The 20,110-nt window shown below is 36.2% G+C and overlaps 2 protein-coding genes across 2 annotated transcripts; both read right to left on the bottom strand.

Moving 5' to 3' along the window:
• Positions 1-323: 323 nt before the first annotated feature.
• LOC149390576 (uncharacterized) lies at positions 324-4,353 on the bottom strand. Its single transcript, XM_089619810.1, has 4 exons — positions 4,080-4,353; positions 3,281-4,029; positions 3,097-3,127; positions 324-2,197 (listed from the first exon to the last, which is right to left on the bottom strand). Exons 1-4 carry the CDS (start codon positions 4,351-4,353, stop codon positions 324-326), a joined length of 2,928 nt encoding a protein of 975 aa, XP_089475936.1.
• An 11,706-nt stretch (positions 4,354-16,059) lies between these two features.
• On the bottom strand, positions 16,060-18,562 carry LOC149390575 (TRAF-type zinc finger-like protein). The gene is made up of 6 exons (XM_089620294.1): positions 18,417-18,562; positions 18,236-18,302; positions 17,433-17,568; positions 16,671-16,808; positions 16,475-16,596; positions 16,060-16,363 (listed from the first exon to the last, which is right to left on the bottom strand). The coding sequence occupies exons 2-6, from the start codon at positions 18,277-18,279 to the stop codon at positions 16,198-16,200; spliced, it is 606 nt and encodes a 201-aa protein (XP_089476420.1). The 5' UTR covers positions 18,280-18,302; positions 18,417-18,562; the 3' UTR covers positions 16,060-16,197.
• Between the last annotated feature and the right edge of the window lie 1,548 nt (positions 18,563-20,110).

Here is a 20,110-nt window from a genome sequence, read left to right as displayed (position 1 = left end):
TTATTCTCATTCAACGTTATCAGTATATATACAGCAGTTTTATTCCACTAAACTAGGAACAGAATAACAAATAAACTGATTCCCTAAATATAGCTTGTTCTTAGGATCTAAACTACCAGACTATAATCCTTATCTTACACGTGAGTAATACAAGAATTAATTACTGGAATTACACATAAATCAACGAGTATAATTCTACACTCCCCCTCAAGCTTAATGGTATATGTTGAACAAATTAAGCTTGCTGCAATTCTCGTTGAAGTTTGGTCGTGGAAGAGGCTTAGTAAGGATATCTGCTGCTTGCTCTCGTGAGGGTACATAATTCATGGAGATGACCTTGGCTTCAATCTTCTCGCTGATGAAGTGTCGATCGATTTGGATGTGCTTCGTCCTATCGGTTGAACTGGATCTTTTGACATGCTTAATGACGCCTGATTATCGCACAACATCTTTATGGGACCGTTAACATCGACTTTCAGATCTTCAAGTAGTCTCTTGAGCCAAATTCCTTCGCAGATTCCATGAGCCAATGATCTAAGTTCGGATTCTGCACTACTTCGTGATACCACCGATTGCTTCTTACTTCGCCATGTCACTAAGTTTCCCCAAACAAATGTACACATTCCCGAGGTAGATCGACGATCAGTAGCTGAGCCGCCCCAATCAATGTCTGTATATACTTCAACCCCTCTAGTATTCGCTTTCTTGAATAAGAGACCGGTTCCTGGTGAAGCTTTCAGATAACGAAGGATTCTCATGACTGCTTCCATGTGAAGTTCTGATGGATTGCTCATAAACCGACTTACCATGCTCACCGAGAAACTTATGTCTGGTCGGGTATGGGAGAGGTAAATCAGCTTTCCCACCAGTCGCTGATATTGACTCTTATTAGCAGCTTTCTCAGTTTTTCTTTCAGTAAGTTTGAGACCTGGATCCATTGGAACCTCGGCTGGTTTGCATCCCAACATTCCGGTCTCTGTGAGCAAGTTGAGAGTGTATTTTCGCTGTGAAACAGTGATTCCATCTTTCGAGCGAGCAACTTCCATTCCTAGAAAATATTTCAATTTTCCTAGGTCTTTAACTTCAAATTCTGATGCTAACACCTTCTTCAACCTGATGATCTCGTCTGAGTCGTCTCCGGTGATGACTATGTTGTCAACATATACGCTCAAGATCGTGAGTTTTCCACTGGCTAACTGATTGATAAACATGGTGTGATCGGCATGACTTTGCTCATATTTACACCTTTTGAGGACTTGTGTAAATCTGCCAAACCATGCTCTCGGAGACTGTTTGAGGCCGTATAATGACTTGTGAAGTCTGCACACTTTGTTGTTGGATTGTCCTTCATCAAATCCGGGTGGTAATTCCATATACACCTCTTCCTCTAGCTCTCCGTTGAGGAATGCATTCGTGACATCGAGTTGGAATAGAGGCCATTCACAGTTTTCCGCGAGAGACATCAATACTCTGATAGTATTTAATTTAGCTACCGGTGCAAACGTTTCTTGATAGTGATAGTCTATCCCATAAGCTTGTGTATATCCCTTGGCAACCAACCTCGCTTTCAACCTCTCCACTGAACCATCTAGTTTGTACTTGACCGTGAATAACCATCGACAACCTACTGCTCGTTTTCCTGGTGGTAGTTCAGTGATGCTCCATGTCTTGTTCTTCTCAAGTGCTTTAATCTCATCAAGTGTGGCTGTCTTCCATTGAGGTGTCTGAAATGCTTCATGGACCGAGCTTGGGACCTTGACTTGATCTATTTTGGAGACAAAAGCTTTGTAGCTCGTGGACAAGTTTCCATAATAGATAAAGTCTTGTATTTGATACGGTCCACATGCCCTTGATGGTTTCCTCAATGCAATAGGTAAATTTAGCTCAGTGTTAGATGCGGTACCTTTTTCAGTAGTGTCAGTAGTAGGAGCTGGAGATGCCTCATGACTGTGAGAATGCGTGGGGTTGTCGTTGTGGTGTATTGGACTTGGCGTTTCTTGTGTTTGGTCGGTGGGAGGAGTGGTGTTTGGTGGACTAGGGTATTCAGGCTCGGCTATGATATTCATCCAATTTTGAGGTTCATGATGTTGTGTCTCCCCCTGAAACTCGGAATTGGAGTAATATGGGTCTGTTTCATGGAAGGTTACGTCGAAAGAGGTATAGAACCGACGATGAGTGGGAGAGTAACATTTGTAACCTTTTTGGGTTGAAGAATAGCCAACAAATACGCATTTAATTGACCGGGGATCAAGTTTACTACGATCATACGTATGGACAAACACAGAGCAGCCAAACACTTTGGGTGATATGGTAGAGATGAGCCTGGTGGTAGGAAATGATTCAAGCAATACTTCACATGGAGTTTTGAATTTTAGAACCCTAGACGGCATTCTATTGATGAGGTATGTTGCGGTAAGTACTGCTTCCCCCCAAAACTGTTTAGGAACTTGAGATGTGAACATGAGTGACCTAGCTACTTCAAGAAGGTGGCGGTTTTTTCTTTCGGCTATGTCGTTCTGTTGAGGTGTTTGAACACAGGCGCTTGTGTGGATTATGCCATGGTTTTGAAAGTATTGAATAAGGTTATAATTGAAGTAATCCTTTGCATTATCTGTGTGAACAATTTGAATATCAGTTTTGAATTGGGTTTTGATCATTTTGTGGAATTGGATCATAAGTTCACTAGCTTCTGATTTTTCTTTCATCAAGTACACCCAGCTAATTCTAGTGTGGTCATCAATGATTGATAGAAACCACCGAGCTCCGTTAACATTTTTAACCCTAGAAGGACCCCATATATCACTGTGTATTATGGAAAAAGGATGAGTAGGGTTATATGATCTTGGTAAATATGAGCTGCGGGTTTGCTTAGAGAATTGACACACATCACATTGGAATGAACTTGCATCTTTAATAGAAAAAAGCTTAGGAAACAAACGTTTGAGATACAAAAAATTAGGATGACCTAATCGGAAGTGTTGCATCATTATTTCTTTGTCCTGTTGGGAGAAATGAGGCTTGTGAAGGATTGTTGTTGTGGCTAGCTTGTAGGTTTGAGGGTCCGGTTTATGAGGTAGAGTCCCCCGCACATCTCACCACTGCCAATCATCATCCCCGAGCTCTTTTCCTGAACACAACATGAAACATCATCAAAGATAGTTAGGCACTGTGAATCTTTATTGAGTTTGCGAACTTAAATTAGGTTGCAATGCAGTGATGGTACATAAAACACTGATTTTAGTGTTAGGAACTTTGATATCACGACATTTCCTATACCAACCACTGGAGCTTCAGAGCCATTGGCAATTGTGACAAAGAGGCTCTTGCTGCAAGGGGCATAATTGGTGAATAGGTTCTGGTTACTTGACATGTGGTTCAAAGCACCCGAATCCATTATCCACACAGACCTGAGATCTGTTTTTGCATGAAAGGCTTGTAAAGCTTGTAATGCTTGAATTGTGATACCTCTTTGTGCCGTGAGACCTGATGGGCTTGTGTCACTGCTCTGTTGTGCCTTTTTGATCAGTGATTGAAGCACTTCCATCTGTTCTGCGCTGAACGGAGCTGAGGTGGCAGCTTTGGCATGTGAACTTGATTCTTTATTCTTTAATGGCTTCCAATCTTGCGGCTTCCCATGAATTATCCAACACGTTTCTCTGGTGTGACCTGGGCGCTTGCAATGATCACAGTAGGGTCGTGTTTTCCTTGATTTGTGGTCGTGTGTGGCCTTTGCAACGAAAGCTGAATCTTCATATGAGACTAGTGCTGAAGCATCAAGTGAATTTGGTGTAGAGGTTGAGGACGAGCTGCCATTCATCAATCTTCTTCTGCTTTCTTCATGCCTGACGTTTGAGAAGGCTTCTCGGAGGGATGGAATTGGCTTTGTGCTTAATATCCTTCCTCGGACTTCATCTAGTTCTTTGTTGAGGCTGACAGCAGCTTGAACACCTTTTTTGTCTCTACAATCTTGTTGTACAAGATCGAGTCTTCTGGGCAGTTCCACCGGTGTTGATCGTAGAGGTCGATTTTCTGCCACAATTGTGTGAGTGTACTGAAATACTGGGTTACAGTGGATTCACCTTGTCGTGTGTCATGGAGAGCATTTTCAATCTCGAACAACTCTGATGTATTCTCAGAGTTAGAGAAGGTAACTCGTGCTGCGTCCCTGATTTCAGCTGCTGTGGAATATAGCAAGAAATTCTCTCCGATCTCCGGGGTCATGGAATTTACAAGCCATGACATAACCATGTTATTCTCAGCCTTCCACACTTTGTACTTCAGATCATCGCTCTTTGGACGCTTTGCTTCGCCGGTGATGTATTCGTCTTTGCTCTTCCCACATATGAACATCATAACTGATTGTGACCATTGAAGATAATTTTGGCCATTGAGTTTGTGACTGGTTACGGGATGGGAGATTTGTTCAGAGTGATTTGAGGAAGTTTGTGTTTCTGAGGCTGACGTGAGGGCATGGGAATTGCCGAATTTTGTCATGATCGGTTTGTGTTTCTTTTATTGCTCTGATACCATAAAGAAACAGTTATTCAGAGATAATTGTTCCTCTGATGATTGATTATTCTCATTCAACGTTATCAGTATATATACAGCAGTTTTATTCCACTAAACTAGGAACAGAATAACAAATAAACTGATTCCCTAAATATAGCTTATTCTTAGGATCTAAACTACCAGACTATAATCCTTATCTTACACGTGAGTAATACAAGAATTAATTACTGGAATTACACATAAATCAACGAGTATAATTCTACACTGGGCATTGGAAGCTATTGGAATTTCTGCTTCTGTTAAGGCACCTTCCGGTTGCTTATTGGAATAAAAAATTTCGTTAGCTTCCAATAAGCAGAATTCCGAGCTTAACAGAAACGGGATTTACGTTAAGCTTATTGGAATTTCGTTCTTTCAATAGGCTTCCGATTATATAATAAAAAAATGAAAATAATATCAATCCTTAGATGTTTAATTATCAACGGTTCAAAATTATTTTAATAAGAAATAATTAACGTAAATTAGCGGAAGACATGCCTTTCGATGGCCTTCTTCCATTTTCAAAAAGCTATTGGAAGAGTTCGCTCCAATACCGTTAGCCTCGGAAGCGGTACTTCCGTTAGGCTAAATTAATGCATCGGAACCGAACTTCCAATAGCTTCCGCTAGGCTGCCAATCAGTTATTATTTTTACTAAATTGGATAAAGCTATCGGGCTATGTAGCTTGCCGCCCAGCTCAAGCTGTCGGATTAATTTCTTGAATGTTTTTTGTCATTATATTTGCTACACGTATTTCTTATTTAAGACGAACTATAAACACCAAAGCAAAATTTTAAAGAAATTATAAACAATAAAGAAAATGTTGAATAAAATTGAAAGAGATATTAACACCAATATTAATATTTGGTTGCCACTTACTAAAAATGAAAATTTACTTAATGAATATAAAAAGACTGTAATATCCTTAGTGATATCTGTCACGAAATTGAAGAATTTCGTGAGACATTTCGTGACATATTTCTAACACATTTGTCACGAAACTCTCCAATTTCGTGACATGTTTGTCCCAAAATTTAAGAATTTTTTGTTTACATAAAAAACTAAAAGAAAAAGCCATATAAAAGAAAAACATTTCATTATTTACATCATGCAAAAATTAGAATGAATAGTCTTAAAACTTGAACTCTCGTCCCCACACGAGAAGAGAACCTCAATAAAGAGGTAAAATTCATCCTTCTAGCTGAAACAGTTATCTCAATATAACCAATCACATTGCAAAAGCTTTCTAGTTTGTACTTTGCCAACAAATCACCCGGTGCTAGCCTATCCTAATCACATTGCAAAAAGGAAACAAACTCGAAAATACATTGCAAACTATGGTTTCATTTGCTCAATTTTTCTATTGCAATTTAAAAATATGCTCTTTCTTTTTTACAACCGGTAATGAAATCAAAAACAAAAAAATTCAACCAGTTCAGCCTACAACACCTTGTATGTTCCAGACACAAATAAGAGCCAGAAGAAACATTCTGCAACATCCATAAACAAATAAAAAAATATATAATTGGGTCAAGAAAATTCAACTAGCAACTTTTCATTATTACGTCTCAGCTTCATAAGAGATTTAACGAAGAAGATGAAATTTGGGGAAAAAGAATTTCAATTGATTGATTCAAAAAACACATACCATGAAACAATATTTAACCAAATACCGGACAATAACAAAAGACTAAACTATCCTCACTTTAACAAAGGAAATGAGGACATAAAGGTAAAACAATAAAACTTAAATAAACACATGCTAACAACTTAACTCAGCAATTACTTAAACAACAAATAATGCTCAAGCAAAGCACTAACCCTAAAAACTCTAACTCTAACTCTAACTCTAACTCTGGGAGCAACTTCAAATCACCGCGCTGCAGATGCTCTCGGACAAAATAGAGATCAATCTCTATATGTTTAGTCCATTAATGGAATGAGGGATTTGAGGCAATGTGAGAAAATGCTTAGTTGTCACAAAACAACACAGTCGGACTTGTTGATACAACCTTCAGATCTTGCAGAAGTTGTTTGAGCCAAAGGAGTTCGCTTGTGGTAGTAGCAAGAGCTCGATACTCTGACTCTGCTGAAGATCTGGAAACTGCAGTCTACCTCTTTGACTTCCACGAGATAAGTGCATCCCCTAAGTATACACGATAGCTTGTCACAGATCTCCTTGTGTCGCTGCACGTAGCTTAATATGCATATGAGAATCCTCGAAGTTGTGTGGAAGAAGATGTTGAATAGAACAGTCCCAATCCTGGAGTCCCTTTAATGTAGTAGATGGTGAACTGCCTGTAAATGTAAGTCACACGGAGCCTGTAACAATTGGCTTAATGAATTTACTGAATAAGTAATATCCGGACGAGATATTGTCAAGTAGAGCAATCGTCCAATAAGGCTTCTATAATGTGTAGGATTAGACAAAAGGACACCATCAATAGAATTTAGATTATTTCTTGGATTCATAGTAAAAACAGGTTTTGAATCCAAGAAACCATAATCCCCAAGAAGATGTAAAGTGTATTGCCTCTGATTAAGAACAATACCCTTTGTAGAACGAGCAATCTCAATATCAAGAAAATATTTTAAAGGACTAAGTCTTTCAGTTTGAATTGAGATTGCAAAAAAATTTTGACACTATAAATTAAAGAATTGTTAAGACTAGCCACGATTATGTTATCAACATAAAGAAGAACATCAATAAAAGAAGTGTCACTGCCACGTGTGAACATGGAATAGTCACATTTTGATTTTATAAATCCTACATAAACAATAGCATTAGTAAAAGTAAAGTTCTACTCTCTAGATGTCTGTTTAAGGCCACAAATAGATTTGTGCAGTTTACACACACGCTTGACACCATCATTTGGTCGCTCCTTTTGAATCAAATAGCCTGGAAGTAAATCCATATAAACCTCCTCAAAGAGCTCACCATTCAGAAAAATATTATTTATATCAAGTTTTATGAGTGACCAGGATTGTGAATTCTGCTAAAGCTAGAAGAGTTTTAGCAGTAACAAGTTTTGCAACCGGAGAAAAGGTGTCAATGAAGTCTACACCTTCTTTCTGATTATAGCCTTTGGCAACTAATCATGCCTTGTGTCTAGCAAGAGTACCATCAGATAGAAATTTATCGGTGTATATCCATCTACAACCAATAGATTTCTTGTCTGGTGGCAAGAGAAGTGTAGACCAAGTTTTGTTCTCATCCATGGCTAACAGTTCCTCATTCATTGCTTTAACCCAATTTGGGTGTTTGAAAGCTTGACGATATAATTGAGAATCATAATGATCAGTCACAGAAAGAACATAAGTCTGAGAGTTGCTAGACAAGTTATCATAAGATAGAACATGAGATAGAAGATGAGGAGATGGAAAATGTATACATGTAGATGCATTTAGGAGTTTGCAACGATAATTCTTTAGTCGAGTAGGAGGCATTCGTGGTCGAGTTGAACGCCTTGTGGTCTCCTTTGGTAAGTTTGTCGTGTGACTCAATAAATTGTCAATAATGGGTTGCTATGGTGAAGTTTGTGATCTCCACATCAAGGACTCTCTCCTTGGACGTCTATGGCTCAAGAATAATCTCTTCAAATTGATCTGCAGGAACAACATTAGTGCGTGGCAATACGATTTCAGAAAAAGGATCTGAAGGTTTTTAGATTTCAACTGATATCACGAAAAGGGAAAAATTGTTCATGAAAAACAGCATCACGATAGATAAAAATCTCTATCGTGACCAATTCTAAAAGCTTATATCATTTTTACACCTAGAGGATAACCAACAAAGGCGCACTTGCGAGCACTGGTAGAAACTTTGTCCTATGTGTCTTTGAGGTTGAGGCAAAAGCCAAGCAGCCAAAGACACGTAGGAAATTATAGTCAACATCCTTTCCAAACAGAATCTCATAAGGACACTTATGATAAAGAAGAGGACTATGAGTTCGATTTATAAGATATACTATAGTTAAAACACACTCAGTCCAATAAGCAATAGGAATCAGTGACTGAAAATAAAGTGATCGTGCAACATTTAGAAGGTGTTGATGTTTCCTCTCGATAACTTAATTTTCTTGTGCAGTTTCAACACATGAATATTGGTGCACTATCCCATGTTTTGAGAAGAAATCAGCAAACACGAGTTCTTTTGCATTTTTAGATCTAAATTGTTTTATAGAGGTAGAGAATTGATTTGAGACAAAAGCACAAAACCAAGGCAAGATAGAATGAACATTTGACTTGTTTCTCATAAGGTAAATCCAAAAGAAACGACTAGGGCATCCACAATGGTTAAGAAAAACCTATAGTTAGAATGAGAAATGACAGAATATGGTCCCCAAATGTCGCAATGAACAAGGTAGAAGACATTTGGAGAAACATGATTATTTGAAACAAAAGGCAACCTATGTTGTTTAGCTAAAGGACAGATTGACAAGGCATTTTTTGCTACAAGAATGATAAACTAACTTCTTTTTCAGAGATTCTAATCTCCTGAACGAGAGGTGGTCCAATCTTTTGTGCCAAACATAAGTTGTGAGATTGTTGGCAGTATGTCTTGGTTCTTCAGTTAGTACGTACAAATCTTGCGTTTTATCACCCTTGCCAATCGTCTTCAAAGCTTTGGTGTCCTGTATTTGAAAACCATTATTTGAGAAAGAGATAATAATAAAAGGATTTAAAGTCAAATAATGCACATAAATGAAGTCGAACTTGAAACCAAGAACCAAGAGGACAACTTTGAGAACAAAATCATTGCCAAGATTGATATCACCATAACTATGGACTTGTATTACCATATGAATTGGCAAGGTGACACTGGAATTTTGAAAAGATTTAAAACTTCGAAAAATGTATTTATATGCACATATATGTTTGGTAGCACCTGAGTCTAAAATCCAAATAAAATATTGTTATTATAACAGTAAAGAACCTGTGTTGAACGTGGTCATGTTGACCTCGTTTGATTTTCTTGGAAGATGTGGAAGAAGTGATTTGGTTGGAGAGCATATTAATCAGATGATGTATCTGATCAGAAGAGATGTTGGCCTGGTTGAAGCAGCTCGAATCTTGATTGCCATCAAAGTGAGTGATTGATCCTTCAACAGTGTTTGCTTTGTCGGTGAACCTTGTCTTGTACCCAGGTGGATATCCGTGCAATTTGTAGCAATTTTCCACTGTGTGACCAGCGATCTTGCAATGAGTGTAAACATGACGATCCTTCTTGTTGCTTTTTCTTTGATCATCTCTGACCGCCATCGCAAGTGAACCTGAAGAATCTTAGCCTGCAATTGTCTTTGAACTGAGGGATCATTGTTCTATTCTTGTGTCACCATGGCGGAAACCTTGTTGATTGAAGGCGGTGGATCCATCAAGAGGACTTGACCACAGGCTGTGGTGTAGCTGCCGTTGAGTCCCATGAGAAACTTCATCGCATATTTACTCTGTATGAAGTAGATCAGATTCTTCGATCCTCTACATGTGCAAGATCATGGAGGTTGAAAATTATGCAACTCCTCCCAGAGTGTCTTCACCTTGGTGTAGTAGATGTCAACCGATGATTGATCTTGGAACAAGATTCATGATGTCACGCCTGATCTGAAAAATCCTCGGCGCATTACTTTGAGCAAATCTCTCCTCCAAATCTCCCTTGCAGTTTGAGTATAGTTGATGCTAGAGGCAATCTCTTTTGTACATGAATTGAGAATCCGTGCCATCATAATATTATTGTTCCTTTTCCAAGATGCAAGACGATTCACATCTTCTCCAGTAGGTTTTTCGATAGATCCGTCAACGAAATCCATCTTGTTCTTGATTTCAAGAGCAATCTTCACCGTTCATGGGTTGAGTGACAAAAATCATACCAGTGGAGTCGGAGTGGTGAAGATAGAATGGATCTAGGGTTTCGTTTGCAACTGATCTTCGTTGAGCAATCGTTGTGCTTATTCACCTCTCGTCGAAATTCCAGGGCTCGCCATTGGTAGAGAATCGGCGAGGAATCAAGGATGAAATTGAGGTGAGAAAGATTCGCCATAAAGAAGCTAAGATCAGACGAGAAGCGAAATTCGCTCTGATACCATTTTACGTATCAGCTTCATAAGAGATTCAGCGAAGAAGATGAAATTTGGGGGAAAAAAAAAGAATTTGAATTGATTGATTAAAAAAACACGCATAATGAAACAATATTTAACCAAATACCGAACAATAACAAAAGACTAAACTATCCTCACTTAAACAAAGGAATGAGAACATAAAGGAAAAACAATAAAACTTAAATAAACACACGCTAACAGCTTAACTCAGCAATTACTTGACAACAAGTAATGCTCAAACAAAATAAGCAATTCCTTAAACAACAAGTAATGCTCAAGCGAAGCTCCAACCCTAAAAACTCTAACTCTAGTGTCAATATTCATTGCCATAGAAATACCATAATCAAAGTTTTGTGATCAAATCTAAAATATAAATGCAGGATCGTATTTGGTTAGTGATCAAATCAAGAAATATCATGCTCAAAGTTTTGTTTCTTATGAACTTTGAGAACATTTTAATAGCCCCATATAACTTCTTAGTCAACACTTTAGTAAAAAGAAGGGGCCAGTGGCTATTTAGCCATATGAAACGTTAGAAATTTTGAAATAACCAACGTTTCATTAATTTTTTGTAAATAGCCACGTAAATCTATTTACGCTATCAAAATAATAAAAACCGTAGAGTAAATTTCTAGTAAATACGACTATTTACAAAATATTTACAATAGTTTTTTGCTATTTACAATAAATTTACAAAACGTTGGCTAAAACACAAACACTTATGTGTACGTGACTTATATCGCTAAATTTTTGTAAAAAGAAACTAAAATTATCAATTTCCTTATGATGAAATTCCAAGACCAAAAAGAAAAAGAAAAAAAAAATACCCAATTTGCTTCTATGTTTATGATTTATTTCAGAAAAAATATTTGACCAAAAACTCAGCCTGAAATTTGAACAAAAAAAATTAAAACAATCACACATATATTATCAAAATTCCGAACAGTATTATTTGAAATAATTTTTTTCGTATTTATGTATGGTATAATTTTAAATAATAAAAAAAGTTAAAAGGTGTCATTTTTTTTATTCCATTAAATAAATATAAATCACTCAGTGTTATTTATATAAATAAATAAATAAGATTAATATATATATATATATATATATATATATTATATAAACATACATTACATACGGGTAGAATACTAAAAAAAAAATGAAGAGAAGCCATATAGAATTTATCGAATTTTCTCTATACGCTCTAAATGGTATGGTTTTGTTATATGTAAAATAAATAGAACTATTAAATGATTAGCAAGTAGATTCATGATTCATGATAAAATCAAATTAAAGTATAAACCAAAAGGATCGATTGATATATATTCTGTATAACTCTATATATTATATAAAATATACCTGTATTCATTCATGACATATATATATTCATATATATTACATGCACGTTCTTTTATTTCCTAAATTTTAAAATATTTTAGGACATGATTACTATTTTTAACTGATCCGTGGCAAGGCGGCAGTAAAGAAAACTCGCGATTGAGTGATACTTTTATTTTGGGGGGATTAGTAGCTTAATAGTCCACGATCTTTTTAAAAAATAACATAATTTTTTTTTTTAAAGAAATAGTGGACCAAACTGAAGTTAATTAAATTAATCGTTCAATTAATTTAATTAACTTCAATCTAGTGAGTTATTTTCTTAATTAAATAAAACTTTGATTAGATCTTGGAAATTTTTTAGATAATTGGCTAATTGCATTAAAAATTTGCTTATTTTATCTATATGTATGTTATTTTTTTTTTATAGATATTAGTTTTGATGCCGTGCCAATTTTTTTTTTTTTTTTTTTTACAAAGGTGTACGCATTACTTGTGAAAGTCAAAATATTTAAAATTATAATTTGATGAAGAAAAGACATTTATGTATATAATAAAAAATATATATGATATTTGAAAAATAAGTTTCATGAGAGTGGCATATAAACAATGTAAAAAAAAAGTTAGTTTGTTTGAACTTTGAGATTGTTAGATTACTTGGATAAAACTCTAGTAATAATAAACCCAATAAAATTAATCTAATGACTAATATAGTAGAGAATATCTTATAATTCACTACTACAAATTCAATTTTCTGATCTAAAATGATATTAGGTCCGACATGTCGCACCTAATTGTCGCAACTAAGCACATATTAGGTGCGACATGTCGCACCAGATACCCATCCAGATAACTAAATATTTCGCTGAAGTTAGGTGGTATTCGGTGCGACACTGTCGCACCTGATATTATTCGGTCGCACCTAATACCTTTAGGTGCGACAAAAGTCGTATCTAATACATTTCATTGCGACAACTGTTGCACCTAAAGGTTTCAAAATTTAAAACGGTCTGAATAATCCTCCCAAAATTTATTCTCTGTGTAATTTCATATTCGGTGCGACATGTCGCACAGAATAATCTTAGGGTATTATAAATACCCGAACCCTCTTCTTCCTCGCCCGATTTCTCCAACTCTCTCTCTAAGCTCTGCAACTCCCTCTCTATCTGTCTGCAACTCCGTCTCTCTCGACAACTCCCTCTCCAGCGAGCTCGACCTCGGCCCAGCCCCGTCCGAAGCCGCCCGACACCGTGAACCATGCCGTCCTCCTCCGACGAACCTTCTTCGGCGAGCTCCAGCCCCCTGCCCAGCCCTCCGCCGTGAACCACGCCGTCCTCCTCCGACGAGCCCTCCTCGGCCAATTCTGGTAGGCCATGAACCACGCCGTGAACCATCTCTCTCTCACCCTCTCTCTCAATCTCACTCTATCTCTCCGACCAGGGCCGCCGCCCAGCCCTCCCCGACGTCCTTGCCCCCTCGCCAATGCCACGCTCGGCCCAGTCCCCCTCGGCCCAGCCCCGCTTGCAGCCGCCCGAAGCGAGTCCAGCCCGTCTTCGACCTCGCCCGTCACTGTAAGTCTCACTCTCTCACTCTTTCCTTGCACCGAATACATTTAGCGACGAACGTTTAGGTGCGACATTGTCACACCTAAAGTCGCACCTAATAAACTATTAGGTGCAATTTTTGGGACATTCGGTGCGACAATCGTCGCACCGGATGTCTCTATTTGTTCTATTGATAATCTACATGTCGTCATCGCTGTTTGAAAAAAAAATTACCACGGTCACAGTTTCGAATAAAGTATATATAATATTACATTACACATTTCAAAAGCTCATATTGCTTGGGACATTCTTACGGCATGTGTTTGTTCTACTTGATATCATTAAAGATGAAGATAAATTACAAAGCAAAACCAAAATATAAAAGTCGATCGATACTAACTAATAATTATCACCGGTCTTGGTCCTATGCTGCCTTCTCTTTTTCCTTCACTTTGTTGAAAATCCATCCCAAATTCAAAGCAACAATTATATGATGACGCAAGAGTTTGGACACCAGTAAGAATATATAAGTGGCTGATTCCACATTACTGCTTTTTTTTTTTTTCAAATTAGAGAGGTCTAAGAGTGTTTAGTTACAAACATGTAACTAATAGTGGCAAAATTGACACTTTTTGTTACTTGATTGTAACTAAACACTCATAAAGCTGTCTAATTTGAAGAAAAAAAAAAGTATTAATGTGGAATAACCAACTTATTTACTCATATCTGTGTATAATTCTCATATTTTTTTTCTTCAATAAAAATAACTAAAGTAAAGCTCGTATGAGTTCCAAATATGTCTATGAAGATAATCATTAAGTAACTCCAAAAGTTAATATTGAATTAAAGTGATTCAAGGTAGTCTTTTGTTCGAAAAATGATGATAAAAATAATCACCAGAGAGTGGTTCTCGTGGATAATAGAACTATCCTCATGGCTTTTCAGGTTGGGTTCGTTCCCACTATACATTCCTCAAAATCCACGGTCCATCGTTACCACACCTCATTGCATACCTTAACCTCATTGCATACCTTACGCAAAAGAATGTGAAATCACATCCCTAATATGAATTTATTCAAACTTACAATCATATTATACTAAAATAATTTATGAAAAAAATATGAAGCATACATTAATTCCATTTTTTTCGTTGACCGGTTCTTTATATTAACTATCTAGTACTTCATTGACCGGTTCTTTATATTAGAATGGATGAAGGGTCAAATGTTTTGGCAATTCCTGATGGAAGGATGAATCAATATGTTTTTGAACCAGAGACTTATATTTTGTTTATCTCGCACGATAATAATATGAAGATAAATTACAAAGCAAAACCAAAATATAAATGTGACACTAACTAGTTATCACTGGTCTTATGTGCCTTCTCTTTTTTCCTTCACTTCTCTGAAAATCCATCCCAAATTCAAAACAACATTTTTATGATGATGCAAATAATTTTTTTCTTCAATAAAAATAACTAAAGTAAAGCGTGTATGAGTTCTTTATATATCCATGAAGATAATCATTAAGTAACTCCAAAAGTTAATATTGAATTAGAGTGATTCTAGTCTCTTGTTCGCAAAAATGATATAAAGATAATCACCAGAGTGGTTCTCGTGGATAATGGAACTATCCTCATGGCTTTTCGGGTCGAGTACTTCCCCAGAGCCTCTAATAGCACAACCAGGATAGCGATGAGTTTTATGCCCCTGCGGGGGTGGAGCGACAGAAGTTTTGAGAATTCAAGAGAAGATCACGTCGAGACGAGCCGTTTATCATTGTGATAGGTGTCAAGTGGAAGTGCAATAATGTATGTTGGTGATGCATCCTAACAGACCGGTAGACTTGGACCTTGTTCCCTCCTCAAAATCCACAGTTCATCGCCACCACACCTCGATGCATACCCTTGTGCAAAAGAATGTGAAAGCACATCCCTAATGGAATTTATACAAACTTACAATCATATTATACTAAAATAATTTATGAAAAAATGTGATATTATACTAAAATAATTTATGAAAAAAATATGTAAGTGTTATATTTATTCCATTTTTTCACATCACCAACTATCTAGTATTTCATTAACCGATCTTTTATATTGGAATGGATGAAGGGTCAAATGTTTTGGCAATTCCTCACGAGATGACGAATCAACATACTTTGGAGCCAGAAACTTAGATTTTTGTTTCTGTCACGATAATAATATGAAGATAAATTACAAAGCAAAACCAAAATATAAAAGTCGATTGATACTAACTAATTATCACCAGTCTTATGCTGCCTTCTCGTTTTCCTTCACTTCACTGAAAATCCATCCCAAATTCAAAACAACAATTTTATGATGACGCAAACATTTTTCTTCAACAAAAATAACTAAAGTAAAGCGTGTACGAGTTCCAAATATGTTGCGATCCTCTGGGGGCAATTTTACCACAATTTTCATTTTTTATGGTAATCTTTTAACACCAGACTTTCATTACTCAGAATCACAGGAAAAAACTAAAAAAAAATGGCTGCGATTGTGAATCAAACACTTGTGGCAAATTATCTTAGTATGTATTATCAGCTTAGTTGAGCTTTTACTTACAGTGAATGATCTTCTGTCTTTGCATAGTTTATGATACTAGAAATTGCAAGCACACAAAGAAAAGGACAATTATTCTTTTGGCATCTCAATGCACTTGCCTATTCTCTGTTTTTCTCTGGAAGTAAAAGGATCCTAAGAAAACAGCAATGCCCGTGATTGCGATTGTGAAAATAAGGCGTTTCCGTGAAAACTCCTGCGGCGCCGGCTGCCGTCTTGGAGCACCTTGCTCATTTTCAGCTGCCCTCACATCCCTTCATATACAAAGAAAATCCCGTTCAGAAAGAAAGCGTGGTAATTTATTTATAAAAAGTAACAAGCTCTTCAAGGAGAAGATATTAGTATATGAACCATGAGAAATGTACCTCGAAGATCCCACTGTATTATCTGTGACACCAGTGCATCTGATTTCATGATTGTATCTTTCACGGAGTCTTATGTATTTGTTGCAGAGAGGACAGAGTTCAGTTCGGTTCCCACATACTTCCTGAATACAGAGCACAAGACGGATCAGTAAATTTAAAAACGATTTGGCACATCGGAGAAACCAAGTTTTGCTACCTGATGCTCAGCTAGATCGATTGCTGGCAGAGGAAACTCGCAGAACTCGCATGTTGCGATCCTCTGGGGGCAATTTTCACCTTTATGAACAGCTAGTATTTCACGTTCCATTGTCTCACTGCATAGCGAACATGAAACCTGCATTTCCATATGTCAGAAAAATTTCTAATAAAAGGGAAAGAAAAAAAAAAGCACTACATAATCAATATATATTTGGCAGGCCATACAAAATTCTTCAACCTAACTTCGTGTCAAGATCTATGCTAGCAAAAAGAGAAAACATCACATATAATTCGCTTATGCTTACACTACTTAACCAGCATCCAAACTATGTAGGTATCTAGAAAAACTCATAAACAGACTCGATTAAATAAAATGCAGGGCTGGATATAATCATAAAGGAAAAGTTAAGAGATTGTAGTTGACTGCGTATATATGCAGACATAACCAACTTGAAGTAATCTTTATAATAGATGTTGTTAATTAAGAACACGGAAGGTAGATTAAAAACTTTTCTTATTCAAGAGTAATAATGTCGCAAAAAAATACACGCCTATAAGAGGCAAAGAGTTTGACCTAGCTAACTCCATGAAATTGGGGATTTAAAAAGAGAGGGAAAATAATTAAGGAATGTAAATTAAGAATTATCCAGATAAACTAAATACATAAACTTGACAATCAATCCCAATCTGTGATTTCCAATTCTCTTTCTTTAGTGTAATTAGGTAGAACACAAGCCTCAATGCTAAAAAATACACTTACTGGGGCATGAGTACTTAAGTAGTGTTCCTCGGCGTGCTTTTTAGGAACCATGTCACCACAGACTTTACATTTTTCTAGGTTGCGTGAACAATGAGCAAAATGCAGATCAATATTTGCAGAGGGGATAGCTCTATCACTGCAAATACCAAAAATAATTCGTAATTAGACAACGGTTCATGAACAGTCACTTTGGATTTTCTTGACAACAAAAAAGTATGTCACAGCAAGAAATTAAAAGTCACATAAGATACAACACTATTTCCACCATTTCCAGCACTATATCAACTGTAGGGAATGGAACACGTCTGGAGGCTTATCTAACGATAAAGCGTCTGAATCAAAGCCAGTAATTATGCTATTGCCAACCCATACACCAGAAGCAAAAAATTGAACCCACTTTCAACTCATTAAGTTGGCTTTAATGAATCATGCTACACAGTTGTGATACATCAATACTTCCAAGTCGATACTTACACAAGAACAGGATAGCAAAAATCACATGTATTTAACACCAAATTACCATTCCACAAACTAGATACTAAACACGGATTCAGTAGAAATAGACTTGGACACCAAACGCAGAACGAATTGAGAATAAGTTAAAGCCATTAAATACCTAATATTCAGATGGTTTAAACTAAGACGATCGTCAAAGATCGACCTAATACATTATAAATTAACATCGACTATGGCTAGCTTGCAAGCAAAGGTGAGTGCTTTCAGATGCTGACTAACACAATTACAACAACGCGATCATAAAACCTAAAAAGCTCACGACATCGACTATGTATACGAATCCTTACCAGTGACTGCAAAGGCTTTTAGCTTCTTCCGATGCGACAGACATGACCTCGATCGATACGAAAGAACCTACGCAAAAATACAATTTTAGGGCAAATCGAATTTCAGAGAATGTCAACCAAAGATCTGGGAAAAGCCGATTACACGAAAAGCAAAACTAAAAGAATGAAATTTCGATGCTACCTGGAGTAATTTGAACGATGGGTGTCTTTTGAATGATTGATTGTTTGTTTTTTTATTTCTTTTCTCAAAGTGATGCCTTTCTTACGAAAATTTATAAAGGCATAGTGAAGAGGTTGATTGATTGAATCAATGCATTGCTGGTCTAACAACCTCTTTTATTATTGATAATAAAAATAAAATAAATGAAAAATTAGGTGAGCAGTGAAGAATATGGAGAAAAACAAAAGAAACGAGGTTGTGTTTAGTAGGTAACTCAAAAAGTTTTTGTTTTCTATTTTCTAATTTTTGTAGTTGTACTGAAAAATTATTTTGCATTTGTTTTCAAAAAGCTGTTTGGTACAGTTTTCATTTTTGTTTTTGATAAAAATTGAAAAAACTGAAAAAAGTGTTTGGTACAGTTTTCATTTTTGTTTTTGAAAAAATGAAAAGAGAATATGAGGAGAAGGAGGAAAGAAGAGAAGAAATTTTTTTCCAAAACACTTTTTATTTGTTTTCAGTTTTTTTTACTCTTTTACAAAACAACTTCAAAATTTGTTGAAATTTTTTTCCAAAAACTTAAACCAAACATAACTTTCACTTTTTGTTTTCAATTTTTTCCACCCAAAAACTCAAAAACTGTTTTTGAGATGAAAGTATTTGGAAACGCTATCTCAAGACTCTCTTACGGTTACAATTTTTGTACTCTCCAGATTTTGGAAGTTCTAATCAAAATAAGTCACGACAAGTTTGCTAATTAATTTTTTTAATCTGTAAAATCGTTCTAAAGATAACCTTCTAAAAGAAAAATTAATAATGACAAGTCGTTGAGGGGTTAACTTACCATTCTTAAAATCGTATAAATTTTTTTGGTAGGTTTTGATAGGCCTGTGCACGGTCCGGTCCGGTTCAAAACCGACCAAAAAATCAAACCGGACAGGACTAAAACGGTTTTTTTAAAAAAAACCGGACCGGACCGTATTAGAAGAAAAACCGGACCGGACCAAACCGAGTAAAACGGTCCGGTCCGATTTTAAACCGTTTTAGACCGGACCAGCGTGAACCGTTCTGAACCGTTTGAAAACCTGACCGTTTTAGACCGTATAAAACCGTTTAAGACCGGACCGCTTTAAACCGTTATAAACCATTCTTAATTAGTACAAACCTGTATACTAAAAAAAATATAACGGAAAAAAAACCAACAGTATACCAAATTTATAAAACAACTAAACAACAACACAGTATCCATACTAATAGTTCATACAATATAATCGAGCACTACACTATCCATGTTTGTCAAACTAATACCAAAATGTTGACATTCACAGTGTCCAAAATGTTGACAATTCACGTTCACAATTCAGGTTCACAATGTATCACACACACTGTCCATATTCTTCAAATGTCCATATTGACTTCCAAAGTCCAAAATCAAACACATAGTCATAGTTCATCAACACATAATAAAATAAAATAAAACTAATAAACGTACACTTCGAGTGAGCACAATCAATCCGAATGTTCTTCATTTTCATCGATTTCGGAAATTGTGAAAGGTAGTCGTTCTCCATGTTCCATTTTTTAAAATTATTAGACATATATTTAAGTATTCAAATTGATAAAATAAGTATAAAAATAAAAATTAAAATTAGACTTTTACCAACCAAGATTGATTGAGAATGCATTAAATTGCTCATCTCTTCTCGGCACTCCTCATC

Source organism: Urtica dioica, chromosome 7, assembly GCF_054948205.1.
Source record: "Urtica dioica subsp. dioica isolate 48M chromosome 7, U.dioica_male_clone48M_v1_H2, whole genome shotgun sequence".
NCBI lineage: Eukaryota > Viridiplantae > Streptophyta > Magnoliopsida > Rosales > Urticaceae > Urtica > Urtica dioica.
This window is presented reverse-complemented; position numbering and strand designations above follow the sequence as displayed.